Source organism: Lissotriton helveticus, chromosome 6 (genome assembly GCF_964261635.1).
Source record: "Lissotriton helveticus chromosome 6, aLisHel1.1, whole genome shotgun sequence".
Classification (NCBI taxonomy): Eukaryota; Metazoa; Chordata; class Amphibia; order Caudata; family Salamandridae; genus Lissotriton; species Lissotriton helveticus.
Genome location: NC_136067.1, coordinates 114,799,548 through 114,823,348, shown reverse-complemented (window position 1 = coordinate 114,823,348; position 23,801 = coordinate 114,799,548). Strand labels below are relative to the sequence as shown.

The following is a 23,801-nucleotide window of genomic DNA, read 5'->3' as shown; positions in this document are numbered from 1 at the left end:
TAGCCAAGATCACACCGGTCACGTATAAGGTGGCTGTTCCACATCACCATAAGGCTTCCCAGATTTACCACATCAATCTTCTGAAAGCCTGGGAAGAGCCGGATTCACTCCCTTCTGGTTCCAGGACAAACGTAGGGTTGGTGGTCACAAACAAACCCTTAGAAGTGTCACATTATACTCAAGAAAACACTGAAAACCCCTCCTGGGGTTCCCAAACCACGAAGGAACAAAAGAAGCAACTAGAGACCCTCTGTGCTTCTTTTCCCACGGTGGTCTCCGGAAAACCGGGGAAAACGACGCTAGTGGAACATGCTATCATCACCCACACGTCCCAACCCATTAAACAGGCTCCTTACTGTATCCCAGCAGCCAGATGAAAAGCAATAGAAGAAGAAGTCAAGACGATGTTGGAGGCAGGGATTATAGAACCATCAAAGAGTCCCTGGTCCTCTCCCATCGTCTTGGTGCCAAAGCCGGATGGAAGCATCCGCTTCTGCATCGACTTACGGAAAGTAAACGCAGCATCCCAATTCGATGCATATCCGATGCCAAGGGTGGACGAGTTGGTCGAGACGCTAGGGCAGGCCAGGGTCATGTCCTGTATTGATCTAACCAAAGGATATTGGCAGATCCCCCTACACCCAGACAGCAGAGACAAAACCGCCTTTACGACACCCCTGGGTCTCTTTCAGTTCAGAGTAATGCCCTTCGGCCTCCATGGAGCACCAGCGACTTTCCTGCGGCTGATGGACATTATTCTGGGTCCCCATAGAGAGTACGCAAGGGCATATCTAGATGATATCGTTGTATACAGTCCAGATTGGGAGACCCACATGAGCCATTTACATCAGGTCTTTAGAGCCCTTCAGGAAGCAGGTTTGACTCTCAATCCCCGGAAAACAACCCTAGGTGCTAACCACATAGAATACCTGGGATATGAAATTAGGGACGGACAGGTACGCCCACAGGTGAATAAAGTGGCCGCTATATCCCACATTCCTCGCCCCACAACGCGAAAAGAGGTCCGCTCCTTTTTAGGCCTAGTGGGTTACTACCGGCGTTTTGTCCCCCATTTTTACTCATTGGCCAGTCCGTTAACGGACCTACTTACCAAACCACTTGCAAGGGACAAAATGCCCTGGACCGCAGCTCAAGAACAGAGCTTTATGGACCTAAAAACAGCTCTGTGCAAAGACCCCGTCTTATCCTGCCCTGATTTCCACAAACCCTTTGTACTTCAGACTGACGCGTCAGACAGGGGTTTAGGTGCCATCCTGTCCCAGCCCAATGAGAAGGGCCTACTCCACCCAGTCTTTTATATATCAGCCGCAAACTGTTCCCCAGGGAGGTGTCATACGCAACGATTGAAAAGGAATGCCTTGCGATTAAATGGGCTGTCGAAGCACTGCAATATTACCTCCTAGGCCGTCATTTTATTCTTTTAACTGACCATGCACCTTTGACCTGGCTAGCCCTGCATAAAAATACTAACCCCAAGGTTTTGTGGTGGTTTCTTGCCCTCCAGCCTTTTTCCTACAGCACCTTCCACTTGCCGGGGAGCATGCAGAGCAACGTGGACTTCCTCTCCCTGTGTCCTTTGTCCGAATGGCCCGATCGTCCATTCTCGGGGGAAAGGCAGTGTGAGGGATCCCCGACCCAACCCAAGATGGCCGCGGGGTTGGACCCAACCGGAAGTCAGGTTGGCGTTCCAGTCGTCCACAACCAATCATGCCGTGCAACATCCGCTTTATGGACACAAATGGCCGAGTCTACAGGACCAGAAGAGGAAGAGCCGGAGCGGGAGACGAACGACCGAGAGGAGACCTGTGAAGACGCCCCGAGCAGAAGAGACCGAGGAGAAGACGCCGACAAGAGCGAGGAGAACCGCGAGGACGTCGCGAAAAAGAGCGACCAAACCAAAGACGCTAAAAGAACCCCAGAGAATGCGAGCGAGATCGGCCCCCTGAGGGAACAAGAGGCGGCGAGATCTCACGATGCCACGGTCACCAGGGACCGTGGCGACAGGCAAGTGACGGGGGAGACCTGGTATTGGTTTAAAGGGTGGTGGAAGGGCCGCCTGAGCACCTCACTGCGTCGCTAGCACTAATACTCCCCCACCTAGGCACTCCACAGTTAGGGACCGGTATAAGGTGCACACACCCCCTTCCCTGAATGTACAGAGAGAGAAGCCAGAGACCCTGACGCTTGTGTTTTCTTTCCTTTTCCTTTGTTCCCTCGCCTGGATTCTGGAGGCCGGTCCACATCAACTCCGTGAAGCCAAGCTCCACCCGAAGAAGGGATCAAGAATCCAGATCTTGTTCAGAAGACCAGTTTCCTTTATCATTGACTTCCTTAGTTCTTTCATTGCTACTTCAGTGACTGTACAACTGAGCTTTTCAAGTGTGTATTGTTTTGTTCATGAGCCAGCCAGAGCACCCAAAACCAAGAAGAAGTAATAAAGCTGGTGAACCTTACCCCCAGACTCGCTCATATCTCTGTTTACCTGATAGTCGGGACGGAAGTTCTGACATGCGCCCAGATAGTGTATCCTCTGCGTGGGATTGAGGATAGACTTTTTGAAGTTTACGTGTAGGCCAAGTCTCCGCAGCTGATGTATGCAGAACGTGAGATGTTGCTGAAGCAGAATCGGAGACGCACTCTTTAGCAGCCAATCGTCTAGATAGGGATAGACGAAAATGTGTCTCTTCCTTAGGAAAGCCGCTACGACTGCCATGCACTTTGAGAAGGTGTGAGGAGCTGACTTTAGCCCGAAGGGCAAGACTGTGAATTGGTAATGGCTGGTTTGTATGCAAAACCTTAGAAACTTCCGATGCTTTGGGGCGATGGGGATGTGGAAATCAGCATCTTGAAGATCTATGGAGCACATCCAATCCCCTTGATGCAACAGTGGAAATATTTGATGTAACGCCAGCATTCTGAACTTTTCTCACCGAATGAATTGATTGAGGCACCTGAGATCTAGTATGGGCCTGAACTCCTTGTTTGGACCTTTCTTTGGAACTAGAAAATATCGGGAGTAAATGCCTTGTCGACACTGTGTCTTCGGGACCTCCTCGATGGCTTTCTTTAGAATTAACGCAGACACCTCTTGCCTCAAAAGATGAATTCGATGGATCAGTCTTTTGAGGAGGAATGGAAGGTGGAGGGGACTTGAACCTGATTGTATATCCATTTTTTACAATATTCAGCACCCATTTGTCTATTGTGATGTTTTTCCACTCTTCCAGGCAAAAACAAACACTTCCCCCACCGGAGTGGGTAACTGGCTCAGGGGAAGCAAAAACTCACTGTTTTTGTTGCTGCTGCTTGTTTCCAGGTGCAGACTGCCTGGAAAAGCCACCCCTTCCTCTACCAGGACGGCGCTGGGAGAACTGAGATCTTCCCTGATTCTGCTGTGATGACCATTGAGGGGTTTGAAACCTCTGCTGGTTCTGTCTCCGATCGTAAGGACGGTATTTTTTCTTAAAGTCCTTTCTTTTTTCGAGACCAACAGCTCTCACAGTATCGTCATTCGCGACATCTCATCGTCAGCATGAGATCCAAAGAGCGACTTTCCATTAAACGGCAGATTAAGTATTCGGTGTTACGGTTCAGGCTTAAGACCCTTAAGCCTTAACCAAGCTGAGCGCCTGGCACAAAGTCCATGAGCGTAACCATGTGTAGACAGGTCTGAAGCATCAGCAGCTGCGCTAATCACTTGGTTAGCCACTAGCCCACCTTCATGAAGAATTTCAAGAAAATCATGCTTGTCTTCCTTGGGAAGTTTTTCTGCAAAATGAGACATGGAATCCTATAGTGCGCGGTCATAGCGACCCAGTGAAGCATCGACGTCATGGCACCTCTCGACGGCGACCTTGACTTATGTTCCGAGCCTCTCGGCGGCGACTGTCGATGTCGATGAGACGACGTCGAGTCCCGCCCTCTTACAGTCGTAGGGGAGCCAGACCTGGATCGCCTATGCTCATGCCTATTCTCACCTTGCTTCGACGGCGAAATCTTCTTCGACGGCGAGGGATGTTTCGACGTCGACGGACACCGCGACGGTGATTTCGATGCTGATTTTGAGCACACAGGTACCTTAGAAGAAGATCTCTCCCTCGAAGTAGTAGGAGACCGATGTTTTCTCTTCTCCCCTCTGTCCTTGCGCTCTTTGTGCTGAGAAGAAGGCTTCCTGGAATGAAATTCTTCTCTTCCACTCACAGTTTCTCCTCTGTCATGCAGGGAATTAAGCCTGCTCTAGAGTTCTGGCTTGTGAGAAGATGGTAGACAAGCTACACAGACCGAATGTGGGTCTGTCTTGGCCATTTTTATATCACAGGCCGGACACTTAACAAATAAGGCCGGCATTATGACTGGAAAAATAGCCAAAAAACAGTAAAAAATTGTTGAATTAGTCAAATAATGACTAAAGACGTTGAGTAAAGACGAAAAAATTAGAGAAATACCAGAAGAAAGTGATAAAATATCACCAACAGGCGAGCTCAATGCCTCAGGATCCTCACAGAAGGAGCCGGAAAAAAGAACTGACCTAACTGTCACCTGTGGTGCATGATGCCTGTCTTTATTTAGCAAATGTAAAGATTTTACAAGCAATAATGGCAGTTTTTGAGCCTAGTATGGTGTATGTTGGGCTGAATATGTATATGTATATGTATATTATCTATATATATATGGTTATTGTATGCGTACTTATATGTATTTATATATATATATGTAAATATATGCATATTATTGGCTACTGCTCCGGGGTCCCGCACGTGGGCGGGACTATTCAGTGCTTATGACTATTGATGAGTATCCCCTGGAAGAGAAGCACAGTTACACCACTGGCTAGACACGCCTGCTATGAAGCAGGCCGCTACCCGAGCATTCACCCCCTTTGAACGCCTAGTACGATCCTTCAATGGCTCAAAGGGACTCATATCCCGGACCTATCAGACATTGCAGCACCCCTCGCTGGTAGCCACTCACCCATACCAACGGCAGTTGGCGTCCCCCATCGACATTACGTCTGCCCAATGGTGTCGTTTGTGGCGAGACATACCGAAGGTCTATCGCAGTATACCGCAGCGGGAAACTGCATACAAGATCATGACGCAGTGGTACTACACAAAGACTCAGCTGCATAAAATGTTCCCCGCTTTGTCACCAACGTGCTGGAGATGTTCGAATTCCCCAGGTGATTTTGTTCATATTTGGTGGACCTGCCCACCCCTGACCCTCTTCTGGAAAGAGGTGCTTAGTCGTATTAAAGGGGTGCTTGGCTTCCCACTGCTTGATTCTCTAACCTCAATTCTGCTAGGCCTCAAGCCCGACTGCCTGCGCAGACTCACCCTTAGTGATTGGCATATAGCTCTCCACATGCTAGGGGCCGCCGATAAACAGCCCATCACTTTGTATTTGAAAAAAGCAGAGGAGACCCCCCCACCACCCCCCAATCAACATTTGGTTTACGTGCCTGTGGCACACAATGACAATGGAACTCTTCACTGCGCGCCTGCAGTCCCGCGACACTTGATTCACTCAGATATGACAACCAATGATCAACTACCTCTATAAAATAGAGCACGTGCGCCTCCTATCCCCGAAGCTCCGGGCTTTACGCCTTTTTGAAGACGCTGTGCTTCCACCTACCCCTAACAGATTAACTGCACAATCGGATTGACCCTACTCCCGACCCCCCCTTGATGCACTACAGGAAGTAACCTGCTCACCACACGCTAATGCCCCCCTTCTCACCCCCCTCCAGCCCACCTCCCTCCTTTCTCCTGCACCAACCTAGACCTCCGCCAATCGGAGCTATAAGTAACATAATTGCTACCCCCTGCTCCACGCTACTTGCTATGCCCTGCTCCACGCTACTCATTCAAATCCCCCTTTCGTGGCCCTCCCTTCTCCTGTGACTACCTCTTTGCTTCCTAGTCACCCTTTACTATTCAAAATTCTCCTTCTGCCCTCGTCCACAGCTCTTTGTCTCTTCTTCTTTCCTCTGTTCTTGTTTTTGAAATATGCATGTTTACCAAGGGTCTTGAAATGCTTCCTCAGTGCAACTCTATGTAAAACATGTGGTAATACACGGCCAGCCCATCGCGGGTTGTAGGCGGCTTGCTGTGTAAAGCTTACGCGATCTGCATAGCCACAGTCCACCCCGGCTTTTCTTTAGAAAGTGGCCGGCCCTTCATAGGGTTGTGGGCCTTACGCTGTGTAAAAGTAGACCCTCCTTTTGGTGTTTTTTGCAATAAAACAGATATAAAAAAATAAAAAAAACAATTACATACTTTTACACCATTGTACTACTGAACTTGTAGACCAGATACCCTAAAACGGGCTATACTAGATGCATAGTCTGTGCATAGTCTGTACATCCTTCTACCTTGGTCTCTGCAATCTTAGATACATTAGTCAGCGTTGTGTATTCATTGCATCATTCATAATAAACATGTGCTGTTAAAAGGTCACCTGTTTAGAATCGTTATTGTTGTGTGGATGGGACAATGTATGTAAAGAATGGGGTACACATGACAGGACTATCCTAAAAGACATGACACTCTCACTGGTTGCCTGAACCATGCTGTGGACTCATCCATCACAGAGGCAATATTTGCAGTGGAAGCCAATTCTGCTTCCTGTAATATTGCTTTTGCTTCAGTCAGCTTATCCTCCAGACATAGGTCCTGGAAAAGAGCAACATTGGACAACATCTGCTTATCGTACCTACCAAGGACAAACAATTATTCTTAGGAATATGCTGTATGTCTTTTACTAAGAATACATGAACTCGGGACATAGGATGTGCACAGGTCCACTATTACTCTTCATAAGTGTCATAGCCATATTGGTGCTAGTGGTCATCTCTGTAATCATTCGGTTGATAAGCGACATGGAATAGACCACCCTCTTCCTAGGTTTCGGAGGTGATCTGCGGTGTGGCATACAGTCTTCATCTGAGTCTGGACATTTTACATTCAATTGTGTTGGATTGAGGGCAGGTCCGAAAGGACCACCATCGTCTGTCTCTTCTGTGTCCAGAAGTCTCTTAGGTGGTAAAGGAGAGATTCTTCTTGGTAAGTGGGCTCTAGTAAAATGGTGTCGTTTTGCCACCCTTTACCATTTCCTTGCCGGAACACCCATCAATGCTGGTTTAGTCAGCAATTCAGTTTTTGTAGGTCATTGCAGGGATGGTGACGAATGAGCTTCTCTAGGTGTTTATCACACCAAAGAGGGGGTGAAACAACCCAAAGCATGAGACAAGAGCAAATCCCATTAATCCCAAAGGGAGATAGAGTTCCAACACTAGGGAGGCCTTGGGGTAACTTGCATTTTTTTATAGTAAGCAGCAGCTCAGTTATAACAAGTAACACTTCGGTTTTTACAGAATAATAATTGGGAGAAGGCATTATAAGTGGGAACACAGAGGATTGAATTAAAGCCTTCATAATGAGTAAATAGGTAGGACAGATGCCCGATACGTGATCAGGCAAGTCGCAATTAGCATGGGAAAGGGTACTTACAGTTAAAGACATAAGAGACACAAAGGCCGTGTGCAGATAGCAAGATGGAGCTTGTGACACGGTGAGAGACCGTTATCTAAATAAGCAACTTGACAAATACGATCAGGCGAAGGAGAAACGCGACCTCGGTTCGGACTAGTTTTTGCAGTACCCATGCGTCGTGTCGCCTGGACAGCTAGGGAAATATGGACTGCTTTTCCAGAGAAAACCACCTCAATTGAGATAATGACCATGCTCCTCTCCCTGGCTGGGTGTATACATTTGGGTACTAACCTATGCACATCCCTGATATCAGACAGGAGTTGACACAGGCAGTGTGAGAGAGTTAGGTGGAATATCCATGCCAAGAACCATCATCAGACAGAATGGACAAAAGTGTGTAACTGAGTGTCGGGATGGCCTGGCAAGGACAGCAATCAAAAGGACCTAACAGACGAACTACCCTCGCAGGTGACAGTAATAGTCCCCGAAACTGCTTTAATACCTGTGTTTTGTTTGCAGGATTCATCCATGCAAGGTCAGGCAACCTCGCAAGGAAAAACAGAAAGTCCCTCTTTTTGTTTTACCATCCGATATCGGGAGGAGATTCAAGGCGAGATAACGGAATGAGGTCCCTTTATAAATTAAGAGGAGGTGAGAAATGGCATGCGAGCCACAGAGAATCCAGGATTGCCACATTCCTGGGAACCGCAGTCGGTGATGCAGACGGATCGTCGCTTAAAGTCGGACAAACAGATGCGGAAAGATCCCGCTTGGGGTCGTTACATGCTGCTGAAGATGCAGGAGGACTGGCGCCTTAGGCGAGAGCAATCATGAAGGACAAGGGAGCCGTAGAGAGGCTCAGAGGTCACAGCAGGATGCTGTGCTCCACCATGCTCCTGCAGGTGCACAGCGCCGTAGAGAGGCTCAGAGATCACAGCAGGATACTGCGCTCAGCCACGCTCCTGCAGGAGCGCGAGCCGTAGAGAGGCTCAGATGTCACAGCAGGATGCTGCGCTCTGCCACGCTCCTGCAGGAGCGCGGCGCCGTAGAGAGGCTCAGAGGTCACAGCAGGATGGTGCGATCCGCCATGCTCCTGCAGGTGCGTGGCGCCTTAGAGAGGTAGTAGAGAGGCTCAGAGGTCACAGCAGAAAGCTGCGCTCCGTCACACTCTGGCAGGAGCACAGCGCCGTAGAGATGCTCAGAGGTCACAGCAGGAAGCTGCGCTCCGCCATGCTCCTGCAGGTGCGCGGCACCATAGAGAGGCTCAGAGGTCACAGCAGGATGCTGCGCTGCGCCCCGCTCCTGGAAGAGCGCCGCAGAGAGGCCGTAGAGAGGCTCAGAGGTCACAGCAGGAATCTGCGCTCTGCCATGCTCCTGAAGGTGCGCGGTGCCATAGAGAGGCTCAGAGGTCACAGCAGGATGCTGCGCTCCGCCACGCTCCTGCAGGAGTGCGGGCTGTAGAGAGGCCGTAGAGAGGCTCAAAGGTCACAGCAGGATGCTGCGCTTCGCCACCCTCCTGCAGGTAACTAGCACTTTTTTTTATAGTAAGCAGCAGATCAGTTATAACAAGTACCACATCGGTTTTTACAGAATAATAATTGAGAGAAGGCATTATTAGTGGGAACACAGAGGATTGAATTAAAGCCTTCATAATTGTGGTATACTTCTATAGCGCAAACCTGTCACCTCCAAGGGCATCCTGGCGCTTTGACCCCTAATCCAGCAAATTCAGCTGCCTAGCCTGTTCCAGGGAAGAGGTGAGTTTTCAGCGCCTTTCTAAAGGCTAAAAGATCCTCAAGGCTTCTCAGGGATAGTGGCAGGGAGTTCCAGAGTTTGGCCGCCGCTACTCTAAACGATCGGCCACCCATCCTCACTCTCTGGAAGCGTGGAACTACTAGTAGCCTAGATGAAGAGGAACGTAAGGCTCGGGAAGGGAGGTACCAGTCAAACATTCTCTGCTGAGGGATTGGGCCCAGGCCATGGATAGCCCTGAACACAATACAGGCTGCTTTATAGCGAACGCGTGACTGGACCGGCAACCAGTGGAGTTCCTGTAACGCTGCTGTTGCAGAGCTATAGTAAGGGCGGGAGAGGGCAAGTTTGGCAGCCATATTTTGCACCCTTTGGAGCTTGCTCAGAAGTGTTGCCGGGGCCTCCAGAAGTAGTGCGTTACAGTAGTCGAGACGACTTAGGATGGTACTACGCACTACTTCGGGTCTGGCTTGCTCAGGGAGGAGAGGTAAGACCTTGCGCAGCATGCGGATCAACATCATGCACGTTGAGGTGGTTTTATTTACGTGCAGATCCAGCTGCAGGTTGGGCCCAAAAATAACACCCAGGTTACGTGCCGAACGTGCGGCTGACACCGACTCCGAGAAAGACGGAGGCCAGAAGTCATCTGGGAGATCTCGGGGAACTCGGTCATTGGAGCAGTATAGGACCTCTGTCTTAGTTCCATTGAACTGTAATGAGTTCAAGCGGAGCCATTCCGCAGTCGCCTGCATGCACCGATGGAAGGTCTCCAACGGGACTGCGTCCTGTCCCTCCAGTGAGAAAACCAGCTGGGTATCATCCGCGTAGTTAAATGCGGAGATCCCAAATGATTTGATGAGCTGGACGAGAGGGCGGAGGTAGATATTAAAGAGTATAGGGCTGATGGCAGAGCCCTGAGGTACTCCATGCCCTACTCTCCGCTCCTCTGAACTGAAGGGAGGGAGCGAGACCCGTTGTTGACGGTTGTCCAAGTAGGAGATTAACCAATCCCTGGCCCTACCATTGACCCCGCACTCCTCCAGCCTCGAGATCAAGGTGGGATGGCTGACCGTGTCGAACGCGGCCGACATGTCGAGCAGCACCAGAAAGGCTGCCCGACCACTGTCGACTCGCGCCCGCAGATTGTCCAGCACGGTCACCAACGCGGATTCCGTCCCATGAGCAGGGCGAAAACCGAACTGCGTCTCATCCAACCAGATGTTCCCTTCTAAGAAGCCGGACAGGGTGCGGGTGACCAATTTTTCCATGATTTTGACTGGAAAATGAAGCAGGGAAATTGGTCGGTAGTTAGAGAGGCAAGCAGGGTCAAGCGTAGATTTTTTTAGAAGCGGAGATACCACTGCCTTCTTCCAGCAGCCCGGTACCGTCCCTGTTTGAAATGACTGGCAACAGATGGAATGCAAGGGCTGGAAGAGATCCTCCTGAAACACCTTCGAGTTTTGACGGAAGAGGATCAAGAGGCGAGCCAGAAGAGATCGTTAGGGCTAGGCTGCCAAACTCCTCCAAGGAGGGAAGGGGAAAGCAACTCAGCTGGGGTCGACTGGCCACAGTCGCCGGAGCTCCCAGGCTGAGGGCCGGGTCCGGTGAGGGAGGGGAGAAGCTACTCAACTGGGGTCGACTGGCCTCAATCGCCGGAGCTCCCAAGCTGGAAGCTAAATCCAAGGAAAGTAAGGAAAGGCTACTCAGCTGGGGTCGACTGGCCTCAGACGCCGGAGCTCCCAAGCTGCGAACCGAATCCAAGAGGGGAGGGGAGAAGCCACTCAGCTGGGGTCGACTGGCCATAATCACCGGGGCTCCCAGGCTGAGGGCCGGGTCCGAGGAGGGAAGGGAAAAGCTACTCAGCTGGGGTCGACTGGCCTCAATCGCCGGAGCTCCCAAACTGAGGGCCTGGTCCTCTGGTCGGGGTCGACTGGAAGGCGTGGTCGGAGCTTCCAAACAGAGGTGAGCCGCCCTCTGCAGGGGTCGACTGGCCACCTCTTCCGGAGCTCCCAGACCAGTGGTGGACTTGGCGGGGTCCTGCAAGCCCTCCAGGATTTTACGGGTTTTCTCCTCGAAGGCATCAGCAAGCGAGTCACAAAGAGCTTGCGAAGAGGGGACAGCACTGGCCACACACGTAGGGTGGGCAAGGTCCCTAACGATTTTAAAGAGGGCTTGTGCCTTGTTAGGGGCCTGATTCAGGGTGGATTCAAGATAGGTCACTTTGGCCATCTTGATCTTCGCCTTATATTGTTTTATGGCGGCCTTGAAAGCAATTTTCTCCGGGTCCAGATACTGTTTCCTACAGGCCCTTTCTGCACGTTTGCAGTCAAGTTTGAGCTGGCGTAATTCGCTCGTGTACCAGGGGCTAGCTCGATTCACCCTCCCTCGTGACTTCCGGAGGGGTGCAAGCTTATCCAGCGAGCTCGAAACGGACTGGCAGAAGAGAGTATAACTCTCTTCGGCTGTGTCGCCAAGCTTAAACTCCTTACCTAAGATGTTCGGTAATGGAAAGGTTTTAAGAATTCGGGACCAAGGTCTCTCTAGCTTAGCTAGCGAAATTCCAGCCTTTCGTGAGATATGGTCCTCTAGACATACAGAGAACATAATCAGATAGTGGTCTGTCCAAAACTGGCACTTAATATCATCTAGTGATACCCATGTTGGATCTGCAAATACTAAGTCCAGAATATGACCCTTCTGATGCGTAGAGGCGTTCACCAACTGTTCCAGATTAATATCCGTGCATGCTTGACTAAGGGAGAGGAATGCATTGTCTAGTGAACCGCCTGCCCACAGGTTGAAGTCACCAAGAATCAGTAACTTGGAGTGGGAGCTAGAGAGTTCGAAGATCAAGTCAATGAGGAGCGATATGGAAGGTGCCGGTCCCGGGGGACGATAGCATAGAACACCTGAACACAGTATCAGCTCCTGCTGTTTGACTGTGAAACCCATCAGTTCAAATCCCGGTACTTCCCGAATCTTTAGCTGGGAGAGGGTCAGCGAGTCTCTGTAAATGAACCCGATTCCCCCTCCTCGATTGAGTGGGCGTGGAGTATGACTGATTTTATAGCCTGAGGGACAGGCTAAGCCCAGCTCAACCTCACAGTCCTCTCGAGTCCACGTTTCTGTAAGAAACAGGACATCGAGTCTTTCTGATTCGATGAGGAAGGCAATCTCCGTATAGTGCTTGCACAGAGATCTGACATTAAGCAAGCCACAGGAGATTCGCCTCCCAGTTGGTTCCCTAACCGGATCCTGACAGGGTCTCAGTCTAAGTAGCTCAGCTATGAGGAAATAGGTAGGACAGATGCCCGATACGTGATCAGGCAAGTCACAATTAGCATGGGAAAGGGTACTTACAGTTAAAGACATAAGAGACACAAAGGCCGTGTGCAGATAGCAAGATGGAGCTTGTGACACGGTGAGAGACCGTTATCTAAATAAGCAACTTGACAAATACGATCAGGCGAAGGAGAAACGCAACCTCGGTTCGGACTAGTTTTTGCAGTACCCATGCGTCGTGTCGCCTGGACAGCTAGGGAAATAGTAGAGCAGCTCAGAGGTCACAGCAAAAAGCTGCGTTCCGTCACGCTCCGGCAGGAGCGCGGCGCCGTACAGAGGCTCAGAGGTCAAAGCAGGAAGCTGCACTCCGCCATGCTCCTGCAGGTGCGCGGCGCCGTAGAGAGGCTCAGAGGTCACAGCAGAAAGCTGCGCTCCGTCATGCTCCGGCAGGAGCACGGCGCCGCAGAGAGGCTCAGAGGTCACAGCAGGAAGCTGCGCTACGCCATGCTCCTGCAGCTGCGCAACGCCGTAGAGAGGCTCAGAGGTCACAGCAGGAAGCTGCGCTCCGCCATGCTCCTGCAGGTGCGCAACGCCGTAGAGAGGCTCAGAGGTCACAGCAGGATGCTGCGTTCCGACACACTCCTGCAGGAGCGCGATGCCGTAGAGAGGCTCAGAGGTCACAGCAGGATGCTGCGCTCCGCCACGCTCCTGCAGGAGTGAGGGCCGTAGAGAGGCTCAGAGGTCACAACAGGATGCTGCGCTCCGCCACGCTCCTGCAGGAGCGCAGCGCCGTAGAGAGGCAGTAGAGAGGCTCAGAGGTCACAGCAGGAAGCTGCGCTCCGCCACGCTCCTGAAGGTGCACGGCGCCATAGAGAGGCTCAGAGGTCACAGCAGGATGCTGCGCTCCGCCACGCTCCTGCAGGAGCACAGGCTGCAGAGAGGCTCAGAGGTCACAGCAGGATGCTGCGCTCCGCTACACTCCTGCAGGAGTGCGGGCTCTTGAGAGGCTCAGAGGTCACAGCAGGATGCTGCGCTCCGCCACACTCCTGCAGGAGTGCGGGCCGTAGAGAGGCTCAGCGGTCACAGCAGGATGCTGCGCTCCGCCACGCTCCTACAGGAGCGAGGGCCGTAGAGAGGCTAACAGGTCACAGCAGGATGGTGCGCTCCGCCACGCTCCTGCAGGAGCGCGGTGCCGCAGAGAGGCTCAGAGGTCACAGCAGGATGCTGCGCTCCGCCATGCTCCTGCAGGAGCGAGGGCCGTAGAGAGGCTCAGAGGTCACAGCAGGATGCTGCGCTCCGCCACGCTCCTACAGGAGCGAGGGCCGTAGAGAGGCTAACAGGTCACAGCAGGATGGTGCGCTCCGCCATGCTCCTGCAGGAGCGCGGTGCCGCAGAGAGGCTCAGAGGTCACAGCAGGATGCTGCGCTCCGCCATGCTCCTGCAGGAGCGAGGGCCGTAGAGAAGCTCAGAGGTCACAGCAGGATGCTGCGCTCCGCCACGCTCCTGCAGGAGCGTGGCTTTGACAGATATGCACTCGATTTCACGGCAGGCACTGGAATCCGGAGAGGGACGATACAGGGCGGGTGGAGTTTGCTGACAATCAGTGTTTGGTATAAAAGCTCTTAAGCACCACGTTTGCATCGTCTACTTGTGTGTAACTATTTACACTAATACTCATACTGAAAGATGTTGGTGGAGGTATCTGCACATCGATGGCGATAGTGACTAGCATTGCTACCACACGTACGGATAGCGTGAGCTTTCCCTCATTTTTGCCAAGTGAAGGTCACCGGGCACTTTATTCTGTTTCGAGCTGATAAAATTCCCCAAACCAGTTTGAGAAACAATAAACACGCAAAGCGGGTGTCTTCAGTGTTTTTTTCTTTACACTTACTTTTTATGAGACACTGGGTGACGGTGGTGGTTGCATGAGGCTAAGGATCGGCGAATAACTCACTAAGCCCAAACTCTAGCATAAAGGGAAATAAAGCATCCCACTTGACCATTTACCTGCGGTATTTCTTCTTTCTCCAAGGGGCGAGGAACATCCCACTGGACCAGACCTCGAGGCATCTACAGGGGAGAAGGGGAGAAGGGAAGAAAGAAGAACTTTAGAAACTGTACCTTTTTTGTGTGTGTTTTTTAACTTTATTTTTGAAATGCTATATTACCCTACACAGAAAAAGACATTCACCCAGAAGAGAACTAGCAATACAGTACATGCTGTTTTATGTTACAGACAAAACAAACACAATAAGTGAAACAAATAGAGTGTTAGAACATCACAGGTCATCTTGAATGGATAGATGAGTTTGATGGATAATCCCCCCCATCTGCCAAGCTCGGGTAATAGTGCATGAGGGTTGCTGCTAGTGACAATTGAATGGTACCGGAGGGGTTTATTGTCAGAAGGTAGTCTCTCAGTGGTTGCCAGATATCTTTAGATCCAGAGGTCGGGGTTGGTGAGATGCATAGAGCTCACTATTGGTGTCCCAATGCGTTACACTTTTAATCCATGCCTCCGTGGGGGGTGGGTGTTTGCTCCCCAGTGTACAGCTGTCTCTCTTTTGGCAAGAAGTAGTGTGATGGCCATAAAGCGGTGCAGTGATTTGGGTATGTCCTGCACATAGCCCAGGAGGGCTAGCAAAGTGGCGGGTTCGATAGCAAGTCATGTCATAAGGGCAAGTTTATCAAAGATTTCCCCCAGTAGGGTGCAATTTTAGCACATGGCCACGTCATATTGGCATAATCCACTGACAGTGGACAGCACTTTGGACAGTCGGTGTTCGAGTAGGGTCTGAGTGTGATAATTTAGCCGGTGTGATGTACACTCTTCACAGCAATTTATAGTGGATCATTTTGTGGCCATGATTAAAGGAAACAAGGTGTGTCTGCGAACAGCAAGCGCACCACGTTTTATCCATTAAGGGTACCCCAGGTCAGTCTCCCAGGCGGCTCTAAGTTTAGAGTCACAGGTTGGTAAAAGGTCTAAGCAAGAGTGGTATAACATTGAGATTACCTGGTCCCCATCTAGATCAGTGGTTACCAATGTCAGTGCTGTGACTTCATCCGGTGCCAGCAGGTAAGATGGAATCTCGGCCTTGAGTGCCCTGTGGAGCAGTTGTAGCACAACGTGGTTCATATAAGGAGCATCCTGAAAACGTACGTCTTCTGTACCGGAAAACACGGGAGCATTAGGAAAGAGGTCCCTAAAGGTATGTAATGAGTATTTTGTTAATGTACAATGGACCAGTGTCTCTTGCGTGATAGGCAACCAGGGGTTGGGGGTCATTTGGATTGCATGAGAGTACAGGAGCTGTCCACCAAGCATCCGAATCAGTCTCCTCTAGGCCCAGCTGGTTGTAGACAATGTTTGTATATCGTTCAGGTCCTGCGTAAGACCAGCCGGCAACAGTACCTTTAAGGGAGTGGGGCTGGAAGATCCATCTCAGGTCTGGCGTCCGGTATGCGCGCCACTTCATGGTACTAATGGCGGGTGAAGCTACACTGTGCATATGGAGAACTCCGAGTTCACTGCGTTCATACAAGAGCACTACGGTGTACCATCCAATCCGAAGCGGTCTGCCACCCCAAATGAGGTGTGTTAATATACCAAGCTGCATCGCAAAGAATGTGTTGGTTAATAGGATAAGGATGTTATGAAAGAGACATAGAAATTGGGGCAGTAAAACCATTTTAGCAATCGATAGAGGAGACAGATTCAGCGCTCAACCCAGGCGGTCAAATTATCCACTTAAGGGCCATAGTTGAGATGTATAATCTGCTCTGTATCCCATAGAAACTGTACCTTGATATAACAAGCCCTTGTAATAAAAGAATTACTTAACTAACGGTTGTGGTTGGAGTCATAAGTCTTGCTTGCGCAACATGTGGTGAAGAATACCGGCACCTCTCCACTGATGCAGAATGGAGTCTGTTGTGCACCAATTGGTGCAAGGGCAGAAAAAACTAGATTAGGCCCTAGAGCGACAGATGTCATCTGCCAAAGCAGATCGTGATATGTTCAGTGATGCCATGAAGTCAAAAGTTAAAAGCCTACATAATAGGTCAGAGACCAGTTACAGCTGACCTCCAGTTTAACTGGAACCAGAAGCTCAACCACCATGGGACCAAACATTTCTCTATAAAAATGTGTAGTAGGATATGATCCTGATGCAATCATGTTGAACTTTGAAAGGGCTGCTAGGACCTGTTTGAGCAAAGAGGTCTTTCTTTCTTGCCCCCCTCCTAATGGGGGAGGCACAGGCAGCGTACCAGAATGCGAATTCCCACAGGAACACCCCTTATGAGGATATTAAGAGTCATATTGGACCATCTTGGCATAGGAGATACCCCTTAAACACTATTTTTCAAATTGAAAACGGCTCCAGATAAATGGTGGAAGCCCACTGAAAGCAGTAAGGAAGAAATAAATATCTGATCTATTTGAAACAGTATCTGAAAGCCTTACCTTTGCCTACCCAAAAGCAGCTGTGGCAACGCTCCGGCCTAACAGTGGAGAAGGCCATAGAACTGTCCATAACTTTTTTGTGTGCTCAACCTGAGTTCTACTCCTGGGAAGCCAACAGGAGCAACCACAATCCTCCTCCGTCAGGGGCAGGAAGAAACGAGAAGGAATTGTGCAAGATCCCTGTGGAACACCCAAAGTCTTGGATACCAAAACCTGAGATCCTATCTCATAAGGGCCCTTATTGCCAAATACTGTATGAACCAGAAATTCAGAGAGAAACTCATGGAGATCAGTTATGCCCCTCGATCTATCCTGTATCCCCAAGAGCTAGGGAACTGCTTCTACGTAAGTTTGCAGATCAATCAGAAATGGGTTACTGCCCTAGTGAACTCGGAGTGTAGACAATCCGCAGTACAGGGTTATCTTATCCAACCATCCCAAATCTTACCAGCCTCGGCTGTAAGCAACAGTTATGTACACGAGGATTTCAAAATCTACCAGGTGGCACGTCTCGCGGTAAACACTCTTAAGGGCCAGGTACTAGACCTACATTAGTGGTTCACCATAACCTCCCTGAGCATATAATCCTAGGCATAGGCAACCCTGGGTGTTAGAGATGTCCTTGGCCAATTTAGACTAGGCAGAGCAAACCAAGGGGCTGCTAGAGAAGCCTTCTCTCCAAAAGGCTTACTCACCTCAGAATCCTGGGAGATGGATAGGAATTTCTGGCATGCTCAAGCTAACAATGCTACACTCCAACATGCATGGTACACTGTCCGGGCCAATGAAAACAACCCTTGCCCCTCTTATCCACGATTTCGCATCAACAAAGGGCTTTTGTACAGAATAGGTATAGAAAATGAGTCCCCAGTTGCAGGTACCCCATGAGTTCTGGGAACAAATCTTATTCTTTGCCCACTACCTGTTGTTAGTTGGACATAAAAGGACACAAAAGACAAGTCAAGAGATCCTACATGACTTTTACAGTCCAGGAATTTTTTCCACCATAAAAAAGTACCGTCAGGTATGTGAGGTTTGCCAGAGAGAAAAACCCATATCGACCTCCTCCAGTTCTACTTTAACCCCTCCAGTAAGGACAATCAAAATGTTTTAGTATTGGTGGACTACGCAACTCTGTACCCAGAGACCATCCCTTTAAGATCTCCCACTACTAAAAACAAAGCACAGATCCTGGAGGAGGTATTCTCTAGAGTGGGTTTACCCAAGGAGATCCCTAAGGATCAAGGAACACCTTTTGTATCCCAACTTATGAGACAGCTCAGTAGGCAACTGAACATAACCCACATGTGTACCATCCCCATCACCTTTAACCATCAAGCTACCAAGCTCGCTGCCACATGTTTCGGGCTGATGAGACTACTTCGTAAGATTCTCCCTCTCCTTCCGTTCCATTCGAGACGGATTATGGTTCAAGGATTAATCCTCTCACGCCTGGATTGTGGAAACGCCCTGTATCTTGGGGCCCCACAGTCCACACTTAACAAACTCCAGGTTATTCAAAATTGCGCGGCAAGAATTCTCCTGGATATTCTTCGCCGAACCTCAGTCAGAGCCAGATTGAGGGATCTCCACTGGCTCCCGGTGAGATCCAGAATCGAATTTAAGGGCATGTGCATTGCACACCGCTCTTACTGGGGAACAGGCCCCTCCATCAATTCCCCCCTGGTGAAAGCCTATCAGCCTTCCCGCTCCCTCAGATCCGCGACCTCCCACCTCGCCTCAGTACCACGCATTAGAAAAGCCAGGTGTGGAGGCCGCTCGCTTTCTTACAATCTAGCCAAGATTTGGAATTCTCTCCCCCTCTCTATTAGATCAGAACCCAATCTACTTACTTTTCGTAAACTTCTTAAAACCTGGCTTTTCAGTAAAACCTCTGTTTAAATCTTCATTCAGCTCCACTCATTCCAGCCTCTCCGGCTCAACCCAATCTCTTCGCAGCGCTGGGATGCCCCTGGGCAGCCAACACGCTATACAAATCCTCATTCCATTCCATTCTACAGATGGTCTAGTGGATAGGTACAACGGCTCCCTAAAACGTACATTAAAGAAAATGTTGATGGGAGAGGAAATAAATTGGGACCAACTATGGCCACTTTCCCTTTTTGTCTTCAGTGAACAGGTTCAGAGTAGCTTGGAGTGTTCTTCGGTTGAACTATATAGTAGGAAGCCTCAAAGTCTACTCGAAATGACTAAGAAGGTGTAGGAGAAGGATACCGGAGAGAAGGCGAGAGTATTACTTGACTGTGCCCACCAACTGCAGACCCGGATAGGTAAACTCTGAGACCTAGCCCATAAAAAACTGGACAAAAGCCAAACCAGGCACAAGGAAATATATGAAAAAGGGAAGAAGTGGCATACCTAACAGATAGGCGACAGGGGATTGGTCTCACTTCCCACTTCCCTCAAAAAGATGACATCCGAGTGGAAGGGGTCCATATAAAATTGTCACTCTGCCCCCGCCGAGCCCGGCCTCTGCCTGAGTGAACAAAGACCACGAGGATGTCCCCCCGGCGACTGTGACCCGGAGTCCAGTGCCCAAAGACCCTCCTCGATGAACCAGACGATGCCTGCAGCCTCAGAACCAGGGACCCCTCCAACCGCGATAAGCTGAGGGTAAGATTTCCCGACACCAAAAGACACCCCTACACCTACCTCTTCTCCAAGATCCCAACTTACCTCTGGAAGTGGTGGTCGCACCTGAAGAATCTCCGTCCCTGAGCCTGCAACCTTTAATTTTGTAACTAATCCATAGATTAACACAGAGCGCCCAATGGCTCAAAAGCACCCTGCACCCAGCCGCCCGAGTGCCGCTGGAAGTGCAGCAACTACTCTACTTTACTTCCCCACTTACCCTGAGTAAGTGACCAGGAGCTCAGCTCCCACAGCCTTGCAGCCACCAACCAAAGGCCCCCTTTCCTCCATAGGATAACATTGGGCCTACTCTCTCTGCACCCGGCTGCCCCTGTGCCGCTGAGGGTGCAACAACTGTACCTTTCCGACCCTGGGAGACCCCTGAATCTATGCCCAGAAACTTAACTCTGCCAGTTGAGTACTTACCTAAAAGCCGATATCTAATTTTCCTTCCATAGGTTAACATTGACTGGTTTCACTTGGAAATTCTTGTGGAGTTCTGAAACTTTAAAATATTCATCTAAAATCAGCCGAATAACGAATTCAGATGTACTCACCTGTGATCAGGAGAGAACCCTGTGCTGTATCTTTCAGCCCAGCACTGACTGTAAAAAGTAATTATAACTGTACTTACCAGTAACTTGAATTTCCTACTCTAGGATAAAATTGCTTGGTTTTCACTGAAAAGCTTCTAAGTGTCAACTTTGAAAATACAATAATATTCCTTAAAAATCACTACTGTAACCCAAACGCTTTCAAAACTCTACTGTTTACAGGAGAAGTCCCGGGACTGAATCTAAGATCCAGTCCTGTGGTTTGAAAAGTAATCTACAAAGTAATCAATTGCATTTAACTAGAAATTCCCATTGAGCTCAATGTTTTATTGTGTTTGAAATTGTGTTGCCTATTGCAACAACTGTAGCTATTGTACGTAAAAAGACTATTGCCTATTTTGAAAAGTATTTAACTAAAGTCACTCATTCTGAGAAAAGTATATTTTGATACCTTGTTGGTTATAAAATAAAACAACTATATCTTTTGATACAAAACAATTGGCCTAGAGTTCAGTTCTTGAGGGTGTGAGAACATTTGCTGACTAAGTGTGTACAACAAATGCTTTACACTGTCCTCTGATACTGCCTTACTGCTCGACCAAGCTACCACTTTAGAGAGTAAGGTTATGTCTGACTTTAGCCTCTGCCAAACCTCTGGGGACTGTGGACTCTGTGCACACTGTAGCTTACTTTGGTCCAGTATATACAGAGCCGCTTTCTTACACAACCCCAATATGAAAAGGTTCAAGCCATCACAGAAACACTTTTCCCCCGAACCAAATGAGAAGTCAGGAAACCTTTAGGTCCTCTAGGCCAGTGTTTCCCAAACTGTGGTCCGCGGACCCCCAGGGGTCCGTGACACATTCCCAGGGGGTCCGCAGGCAACAGTTTAAAAAGCACAGAAAAGTTTCTTGTATAATTAGCAGCTTTCCAGCAACAATAAAAGTGTCAAGATAAAGCCAGTGATTAATGTACCTGCTGGAGCATGAGGAGAGTTTTGTTTAGTGGCAGCTTTGACTTAACTAATGTAGCACAGAGGGTTAATGTGCCTACTGCAAAGAACGTGTAACATGCATTTTAAAAAGCAGCATTTTATGTGCATAGGTTCGTGGTTACTGCTTTTGTCACAGAGATTCTTTTGTTACCGTGCACTTCATAAGTGACAATCGTAATGTAGTAGAGGGACCTATAAACTGTCATCAAACTGCTGCTTGCAAACTGCATGGTATCAGTTAGTAACTTTTGTTTTTTCCCAGTTATTCATTATCCTGATGCTGCTAAATAGATTTATTTGGGTGGAAATACATTTTTTATGTTAAAGTCAGTGCTAGCCACTGTGTTATTTTCTGAATCCTGAGTTTGTGCTTTTCCAGACCAAGCACTCTTTAAACATTTTATATACACACTGATTTACATGTACGATTCAATGTCTCTATATGTGTGTGATGTAAAGTGCTCTGACATCCTACAATGATATGAGAGATGCTATAAAACAAATGAAATACATGTGACAGAGGGGCTATTACTTCAATATAAAATACTAAGGACCAGATGTACGATCCGTTTTTATATTCGCGAACGGGTTCGTGAACCCGCTTTCACATGCAAAAACGTATTGGGCCACGTACATTGCCTATTTCCCGAGTCGCAATTCGTTTGCGACTCGCTATATAGGTTTTGCAACTTGCTATTTGGAAGGGGCATTCCCTTCCAAATAGCGAGTCTTAAAACCATGTACAAATGTTTTGCGGTCGCCAAACACTCGCAATTACCACTTACTTCAAGTAGATGGTAATGCATTTGCAAATGGGAAGGGGTCCCCAGGGGACCCCTTACCCTTTGCAAATGCATGCTAAATTATTTTTAAGGGCAGGCAGTGGTCCCAGGGACCTCTGCCTGCCCTTAGAAAATGAAACGAAAACGTTTCATTTTCTTTTTTTTTTAAATGCATCGTAAATGGGGTGCATTTTTTTTTACTGCTTTATTTAAAAGCAGTCCCAGACATGGTGGCCTGCAGAGCCCAGCAGGCACCATACCTAGGAGGGCTGGCATTCCCAGTAGGCTCGCAAATTGCGAGAGGCTCATTAATATTAATGAACCTCGCAATTTGCGACCCCATTGGGAATCCAAAACAGTGTGAAATACACTGTTGTACATTTCATTTAGCGACTCGCAATTTGCCACTCGCAATGTGTCGCCAATTGCGAGGCGCTAAATGAAATGGTCGTACATCTGGCCCCAAAATCCTTAGGGGCAGATTTACAATCCCCTTGCGCCTCTTTTACGCAGTCGTTGCGTCACTTTTATGATGCAGCGGCGACGCAAAAGATGCGCCATGGTGCAGGGTATTTACAACGTGACGCATCTGGGAGATGCGTCACATTGTAAAGCCCTGCGCCAGAAGGAGGCGTTCCGGCACGGGTTGGGGGGCGTTCCGGCGCAGGAACGCCTCCTAAAAGTGGCTGAGTGAAATCTACAAGATTTCACTAAGTCACTTTGGGGCCCATGCTGCGTCAAAACCCTGCGCCTGCTTGAAGCAGGAGTAAGGATTGACGCAGCATTAACAAGATTCAGCCCCCCAGAGCATTGCTGGAGCTGTGTCGCGCTTGCGATGCAACTCCAGCAATGCGCCACCTTTACGGCACAGATGCACCATGCATCTGTGCTTTTTTGCCCCATGAGGCGCAGCATTGTAAATGCGGCGCATCAATGGTGGCGGAGGCATGGCGCACAATAAGTGGCGCATCCCTGCTGATATGCTTGGATGCGTCACTTATTGTAAATCTGACCCTAAGTACTTTGAGTATTTGTTTTGTGTGCACACGTGTGTATTTTTTTTAAATTACTGTTTTAATATTTGAAATTTAACTCATACAAATTGCTTGGGGGTCCCCGGCTTTCAGTGGTGACTCAATGGGGGTCCTCAGGAGTCAAAAGTTTGGGAACCACTGCTCTAGGCTATTACAGAAGATTCATACCTCGGTATTCAGACATTTCGGGACTCTTAACTGACCTCTTAAAGAAAGGGGCCACCAACAAAGATTTTCAATACCCTACAAAGAAGGTCAAAGAGGTCTTCAATCAGCTCAAACAGGCCATTAATTCGAGCCCAGTATTGACTTCTCCTAAATTCAATAAAACATTTGTCCTGCAGACAAATGCGTCCAAAGTGGGAATATGGGCAGTCCTATTAAAAAACAATGAGGATGGACTCGATGTTTCTATATTGTTTATTAGCCAGAAACTCTTTCCAAGAGAACAACGATATCCCGGAATCGATAAAGAGTGTTTGGCTAGAAAATGGTCCATAGAAAAATTGCCGTACTACCTAGAGGGTAAATACTTTGTGCTTGATACAGACCATGACTCCTTTAACATGGATGAGCGGTAACAAGGGAAAGAATCCGAGACTGTTGAAGTGGTTCCTATTCCTGCTGCCCTTCAGGTCTGAGGTGCAAAATCATAAAGGCTAAAGAACACTGTAATGCAGACTTATTGTCTCAGTTTCCCCTTTTCCACAAGTGGGAAAATCCCGGGGTTGGGATGTGTCGGGAGGACCAGAGCAAGGACAGCAAT

The 23,801-nt window shown here is 49.0% G+C and overlaps 1 protein-coding gene across 5 annotated transcripts in view; it reads right to left on the bottom strand.

Moving 5' to 3' along the window:
- LOC144762305 (exportin-5-like) overlaps window positions 1-23,801 on the bottom strand; it is a 2,106,094-nt gene that overhangs the window by 596,929 nt on the left and 1,485,364 nt on the right. For 3 of the 5 annotated variants that reach the window (XM_078647455.1, XM_078647458.1, XM_078647457.1), the window contains one exon: window positions 14,559-14,621. In XM_078647455.1, the coding sequence (XP_078503581.1) occupies window positions 14,559-14,621 (63 nt within the window). Of the gene's footprint in view, window positions 1-14,558; window positions 14,667-23,801 lie in introns of all 5 variants that reach the window. The other 2 variants (XM_078647454.1, XM_078647456.1) reach the window with 1 other exon arrangement.